This window comes from Nestor notabilis, unplaced genomic scaffold, assembly GCF_000696875.1.
Source record: "Nestor notabilis isolate BGI_N333 unplaced genomic scaffold, ASM69687v1 scaffold8854, whole genome shotgun sequence".
NCBI lineage: Eukaryota > Metazoa > Chordata > Aves > Psittaciformes > Psittacidae > Nestor > Nestor notabilis.
This window is the reverse complement of record NW_009926044.1, coordinates 63,585-71,328: the sequence shown is the minus strand read 5'-3', so window position 1 is coordinate 71,328 and position 7,744 is coordinate 63,585. Positions and strand designations below refer to the sequence as shown.

The 7,744-nt window shown below is 36.7% G+C and overlaps 1 protein-coding gene across 1 annotated transcript; it reads left to right on the top strand.

Annotated features, from left to right (window-relative positions):
• Nucleotides 1–748: 748 nt before the first annotated feature.
• Nucleotides 749–5,416, top strand: TSPAN13 (tetraspanin 13; the record flags this gene model as incomplete). Its single annotated transcript, XM_010013334.1, has 5 exons — nucleotides 749–916; nucleotides 2,221–2,301; nucleotides 3,233–3,346; nucleotides 3,681–3,791; nucleotides 4,946–5,416. Coding segments are annotated over 5 exons (549 nt in total), but the record flags the coding sequence as incomplete, so codon positions are not given.
• Between the last annotated feature and the right edge of the window lie 2,328 nt (nucleotides 5,417–7,744).

Here is a 7,744-nt window from a genome sequence, read left to right as displayed (position 1 = left end):
ACTGAGAAAGTCCTTGGTCAGAGTAAACATTACTTAGCAACAACTAAAAACATCGGTGTTATCAGCGTTGTTCCCAGACTGAAAGTCAAAAACACAGCACTGCACCAGCTACTAAGAAGGAGAAAAAATGACTGCTGTAGCTGAACCCAGGACAATTGGACATCTGGGTTGGTTTTCCTGCTGCTTTCTCCAGCTGTACCTCATTACCGATTTCTCTGCAGCTTTTCATGATGGAATATTTTTTGTTTTTTTTTGTTTTTTTTTTTTTTTTTTGTTTTTTTTTGTTCTGTGTTTTGGTTTTGGCATAGAAATGGGAAAGGCTGGAGCTTCCTGATCATATAAACAATAAATCCCACTAAACTAACCGGGACAGATTCTGCCTGCCTTCCCTGAATACCATCTCTGAATTAAAGCTAATGATTTTTAGCTTATTTGTCAATTATGTTATAATCTACACTTGAGTTTAGTGTCTCTAGTCAGTCACAGAGAGTACAACATGGCTTGACTTGTAGGTGGATTAAGTTGTACCAACTTCACATTAACAATGTTGAAGAATAAAAATGCGTGCCTTAAAACATCTGGAACTGAACTTTGTGAAGTGGAGGATTGATTTGTTTAGGGTTGCACTTCTGTTTGCACTAGAATTAAAATTGTACCTTTCTAATAACTTTAATATGAAGAATATGGCTGTTTATAGGTTAAGCCTCTTTTAATGTGCAGACTAACTCTTTGTTTCTTTTTCCTCCAGCTGGTAAGCCTGCTACTGATTGGAATTGCGGCATGGGGAATCGGCTTTGGCCTCATCTCTAGTTTCAGAGTTGTTGGAGTGGCAATTGCAGTAGGAATCTTCCTCTTCTTTATTGCCTTAGTGGGATTGATTGGTGCCGTAAAACATCATCAAGTATTGCTGTTCTTTGTATCCTTCTCATGGACTGCAGCTTGGTTCAAGCAATATTAACAACCTGCTCTGCCAGCTGAGACTGATATGGAAGGTGCTTCCAAAACAGAACAGAAATTCACAATATTATTTTGGTCAAGTGCAGTCAAAATTTAACTTCCTTCCCATTTAACCTTTTCCAGCTTCCTTCTTTTCTCCCTTGTTTGTGCTCAGAAGACAGAAGTACTCATATCTCCTCTTTTGAAAAATGAAAATATTGCAGTTTTTGGAGAGCTTTTTATGGTGCTTCACTGCGTGACAGGTACTTTGTATTGTGTGCTCAACCCTGCACCAAACTAGAGTATATGCATTATTAATGTTTAACGGTAGAGAAAGGTGATATTTCCAGATAGTGAGCTGGTTGTAGCTGGCAGGGGAACATGTTGTTGATACAGGCTGTAAAGAAGCACTTTCTTTTCATACCTAGGCTTTAATTGCAAATGCAGACTAGAAATGAGCACAGGCCTTCTCAGTGTGCTTTGCTGCCCCTTCATGCATACTGACACTGTGTAAACAGTCTGTTGTGCTGCCTTGCATAACAAGATTGATCTGTTTGGATGAGAAAAGACATTAATCAGATAATTCTTATATTTCTGGTTGTGGTCTATGAATAAATAGTGACTTCCACTTTACAAACAGTTTAATTGTGTGAGATAAATATCTACTTCTGAACACAGCAGCCAAATTGTGAAGACAGCGCCTGACTTTCAGAGCGTGATCTTTAGTATCAAAGTTTGTTCTTTGTTTTGTACTAGTTTTAGATGCATTAGTCCAAAAGTGTGTGAAGCTGTGTTCCAAAAGCAACTCACTTTTTTTTATCTAGGCTGAAGTTATCTTTTATAATTAATTACAAGACTATGTTTTTGAAGAAACCCTCCCCCCATATTCTGAATATGTAATACCTAGAAGAGTATTTTCTTTACTACTGTAAGTATCTTGAAATGACAACATGAGTACCTAAAGCTGGAGAAACTGGCTGTAGATTTAATTTTTTTTTTTTTTCTCTCAAAGCTCCTTTTATTAACCTCTCTGCTCATGTTATCTTGCTAGGAACAAGAATCCTAACCCAGAAATACCAGCTACGTATAGTTGTAGCCAAAAGAGAGAATATATGGTGACCGAGTTCTGGGATCATACTTGGGTAATCTTTTCCACATCCAGACAGAATTTATCTTTTGTTTCAAAGGATTTATTCCTTATATCATTGGATAATAATACCATTAGGCCTGTGGATTATAAAAGCAAAGTTAATCAGAGAGTATATCCTTAACTACTGTTTCCAGTACATGATTATTCTTTTGCTAGTCTTTATTGTCCAGTTTTCTGTCTCCTGTGCCTGTTTGGCGCTAAACAAGGAACAGCAGGTAAGAAAAGTTTACTGACTTCTCAGTTATCTATAGCGTAATACTATAAATATGTATGTGTGCACATGCACATTATATAGTCTTCCACAAAATGGAGAGAGCATATTTGAAGAAAAATCAGCATTATCCTTTTAAGGACTAGACCTTAGGCAGCGCTTGGCTCTGGAAGCTAGAAATACATACATCTGGGTCCTAAAATGACTTTCAGCTGACTTCTATTGTTTTACTTTTAAATAATAAAACAAGAAAATTAAAAAAAAAAACCAACAAAAAAAGCACAAACAAACAAAAAAAAAACCCAAACAAAACCAAAACAAACTCCTCCTGTGTAGGTTTATGGTCACAAGTGTAGCAGTGTGATGTTTTGACTCTATATCATGCTTTTAGCAATTCCAGATAAGCTGATGAAATGTACAGTAATCATAAAGTAGATTAGATACAGCTATTGAATTGTTCTTGTGTAACTGAAGAGGTTGTAACTATATTAGGAATTGAGGTGACCCTGAAGTGTCAAAGTAAAGCCAGCTTCCATGGCATATGGAGACTTAATTCTCACCTCATAAGAATCAGGCAAGGGTACAGTGACTAAATAATCAGTTTTTACATGTAAGTGCACTCTTTGTTTGAAGTCTGAGCAGTTCCAGTTAGATTAGTTACATGTCCCATTACTAGTGCTCTTGCTGGGTTTAGGGTAAAAAAAAAAAAAAAAGGGGAAGAAAATTAATTAACCCATGCATGTGCTGCTGCTAGGTGCTGCTATTTAATTAGCTAAACAGGCTGTTTGAACATGCAAGTCATTCTTTAATATATTATCCTGTTAGACTTCAGGCTCTGGAGATTTTAGGGAATTATCAACTTGTCCTGGTAGTATACTGGTTTCCAGTGTAATGCAGAACAGTTCAGTTAATACGTATTTGCTTATGCCTTCTAGAGTCAACTTCTAGAGGTGGGATGGAATAACACTAACAGCGCGAGAACAGATATTGAAAGAAATCTGAATTGTTGTGGATTCAGAGTTTTTGATCTGAATGAAACCTGCTTCTCTGTAAGTTCTTCAAGTGTGAAAAAACGTAACTTTCATTGTGTTCAGAAATGTACAACTGTTTCCATAGTTGCAGAAAACACAGGGGTTTTTTTTTAACAAACATATAAGATAGCTGTTACAGTGATACTAAGCTCTTTGTTAACTTATTTGAAATGTAATCACAGAGCACCTGCAAAAGTTGTACTCCATTGTCATTTATATACTCGCTCTTTCGGAGTCTTCTAAAGCTGCTGGAGTTTTGTTCATGTCTGGCAGTCTTTTCTAGAGCTAAGTAGATGCTTTCAATCAATGAAGTGTCATCAGAAAATGGAGTGCAATTCTCTGTTTGCTACAGGATTGCTTTAGAAGTCACCAGTGTCAACCATGTGCACCAATAATAGAAGAATATTCTGGAATGGTGCTGAGATTTGTTGGAGGCATAGGACTCTTCTTCAGTTTCACAGAGGTGAGTAGAACGTTAGAAAATGAGTTGTTTTTCCCCACTTTTAAGACTTAGTTTTGTGAAACAGTTAATTTTAGAGGGTGTATTACAGGAAGTCCCAGTGCTATTTCGGAGTCAAATAATTAGGTCACATTTTTCCAGGCTATCAGCTTGGTGGAGGGTTTGTCTTTTGCAAAAACTCAGTGTTGAATACTTTATGCTATTTAGCTACAAAGCAGATCTAGGCAGCGTATTGAAATGTGCTTCTGTAAAATTTAGGTTATGCAGACAGTTAGCTACTCAGATTTACCATTCTCTAAAAGTGTCATTGCTTTACCTTGTGCCCCTGTTCTTCCCACCTTCTGCCACCTGTATACACACACACACACACACAGTGTCTCTGGGGCTTTTCGGTTTGGGGATTTATTTATTTTCTGTGCCTCCTGTAATGCACAGATACAGTTTCTTCATGGGTGAACTGTATTTTAAGCATCAAGTTAAAAGGTCTTTGACTCTTTGCTTTAGTGATGATACATATTGATCAGTGGATAAAAATCCTCAGAGCAGGTATTTTGTAACCATACACTGAACCATGTCAGAATACTTCTTGTGCTGCTTAGTGCAGTTTTCAGAAGGTTTATAGATAATTACAGCAACAGGGGAGAAAAAGTAACTAAAACAGAATCATTCCAACATCTGCCCTCAATTTTTACTACTAAAAATGTGAAGCAGATGGGAACTGCAATGGTGGTTGGGGGGAATGACAAGATTTGAAAAGGTACTAGAAAAATAGCCTTGTAGTTAAGTGGTAACTATAGAATAAAACACTTTGGAGGATTTGTTTATCATTACACTAAAACATGTATCATGGCAGAGGGGAGAATAGTTTAATGCTAGACATGCCTATGGGAAGTACTTTGCACTGCATATACACCTTTTGCATTTTTGTTTTGTTGTTCTCTCTGTTGCTGGGTATGAATTCTTCCTGAGAAGGTTCATTCTTTTTTCTAATTAAAAAAGCTGGTGTGTGGTTGTGCAGTTTTACCAATAGTAAAATATCCTGAACTTGTGTGCTGGAAATTCATTGTCAGGATTTTTATGTTTAAAACAGATTTTGTAAAAATGGGAGAAGATGGGGTGGTGACCTTCTACTTAATATCTTTGGTTTTTGTTTTCAGATTCTGGGAGTCTGGCTGACATACAGATACAGGAACCAAAAGGATCCCCGTGCAAACCCTAGTGCATTTCTTTGAGATTTATAAAGCACTGAATCTCCTCTGTACTTTCTACTTCAAAATACTGATTCTGTGTAGTTTGGTATTTCTCCGTAGTATGGATTCTACATGTACCCAAAAGAAACCTTTTATTTCCATAAGAAATTTGTTGTTTTCATATTTAATTTTCCACTATTTTTCTTCTAAGAATCTTTATCTTGAAGTAGAGTGGTGTATTCAGTAGCTGGGCAGAGTCAAATTGCTGCTTTGAGCAGGTTAAATAACTCTGTTAAGACTTTGGTGGGATTGATCTGGTGAACTCTATAAAGTAAGTTTTATAGCACTACTGGCTTCTCTGGTGTCCCAAAAACCCCAGAAGTGTTTTCTGCTGTATTTATTGATTACAAAGATTCACATGATTTCTCATTAAAATGATAAAAATATGTGGTGGGTGGTTGGACTGTATGATTTGATTAGGCTTTAGGATGAACTATAGTCAACTTGTTTGTCTACCACTTTCCTGTTACGGTAAAAATAGAAGCTAAAGATGTTATTTTCTGTAGTGCACGTAAGTGTATGTTAATGACTACTGTAGTCTTCACCCCACCTCTTCCCTGTATGTTTTGGCTTTCTGGTAGCTTTAGAATTTTGTTGGGAATAAAAAGAATTCTTTACTTTTTAATGGGTATCTTCACTATGAAAACAATGAATGAAGAAAACGAGAAGAGTGTAATCTGCAGCTGATAAACTTGAAATTTTATTTTTTTTCCTTTGACAAGTGAATGAAGTTTGGTATTTGCACAACATTGGAATCAATAGTGGTCTGTCATCTTTACTGTAAGAAACCTGATGTCTGGGAAAGTTGTTGTACAGCTATTTTATTTTTTTTCAGATGGTGTAAAATTATCGTTGTAATATCTCAGCAGTGTATATTCCTCTGTCATCCAACTAACAGTTTTGATTTCATGAGAGATTGAATGATGTGTAAAAAAAAGTAAAAAAAAAAAAGATGGAGAAGTTATGGTTTCCAGTAGTTTAATTCTTTTCTTTGTTTAAAACAAGGTTAGAATGGTGTGTTATTAATGTAGTAAGTGTTGTCTCAGCTGAAGGAAAGCATGGTCCCTCTTCCACCCTTTGATAGAAGTAATGCATCAGCTGGAACACCTGAGGTACACAATGTTCCATTTGTTTCTAATCATGCTGAATTAAAGACCTGCACTGCACCTTATTCTTCATTCGGTTGTTGCTTCTGGTGTGGTAGGCAGTTTTTGTAGCCTGAAAGACAGCTCTGCAGGAAGAAAAGGGGAAGAGTATTAAGGCCATCTGCCAAGGAATAGCGCAAGTGAGTGAGGCGGAAAGAATGACAGGGCAGACAGCCTCCCTTTACTGCAGAGGAAGCAAAAGAAGTTGAAATACATGCCCATCAGAATGCTATCGAACTTTTATGTGCCCAGTGCTCCCAAAGAAGAAATTGTCTGCAGGTTTCAAAGGGAAAGAATTGAACCCGAATGCAAAGGGATGTCAGAAGTTGTTAAAAACAGTTTCTCTTCAGGTGTAGCTGTTTCTTCAACACCTGCTGTCAGCGCCATCTCCTGGTGCTTGGTCTATGAATTGCTGCTTTGTATGCCATGAAGTATTGGTGGCTGTTTCGAATACATACTTGAAAGTACCGTGTAAGAGCCCACTCATGTACTAAAAGACCTTAAGAGACTTCAGAATATTACTGAAGTATAATGTAAATACATGCAGCTTTCCCCTGCTTGCCAATGCTGTCCTGTTTAAGCAGTTAACCAGCTGTTCTCAATATGTGTCAGGAGGATGGTGGTCATCTTGTGGCTGTCTTTAGTAACAGTTAATTTTCCTGGTCTAGAAAGTCTCTGTATTCTTTACATTCCTGTAATAAGTTAAAGGAGGAGTCTTGTGGAGAGGGTTTATGAAACTTAAAATAATACCACATTGCTGCTTCAGTTTTGGCTTTTTTCCTAATTGTTTTTAGTGCTTAGTTTTGGGTTGTTCTGGTTTCATAAATTTATTAGGTGATATTGGAGAGTAAATGTACATCACTGAGAAAATACTGGCAACGTTACTTCAGAAGCTCTCATGTCTCATAACATGAATTTGATTGAGTAGTCAAAAGACAGATCAGCAGATCATATGGTTTGATTAAAGTTTTTCTATCATATTAATGCTTTAATAATCTATTGAAGACTGTGATTTAGGGAAAAACACCAGCAAAACAAAACCCAACCAATACAAACCTTGAAATTCACATCGGAAGTGTGAATTGACTTTCAGAACCTGATCCTTAAGGGGGGCAATACAACATGTTGAGTCTGACCTTGGTTTTTGGGATGAAGAGTATCCTCCCTCAGGGGAGATCTGACTTGCACATCGGTATATGAGAAATGCTGGACTTTTCTGATGTGTTGATACGGTTTTGTCTTTGAAGTTTTCATTATTCATTGCTTTGTCTCTCCTGTTAAGAAAATAGATTTGGTTGTATAAAAACTTTGTTGTTGTTGTTTGGTTTCTAGAGAGGTATTTTAATTTTTGTCTGAGTGCTTGAGAATTTGACTAAATTGTAACCAAATTTTGTAGAAGCTATTTACAGCAGCAGAGTATCAAAACAGCAAAGTGGTTTAACTTGGAGCATTCTTGTCGCTTACATTAGATGTCTTTTGACCTTATTTATGTCAAATTACTTCCTTAAAGTTGGTTATTCTGGTAGAAAGCTTGTCTTGACTTCCTTCAAGAAACCTACAC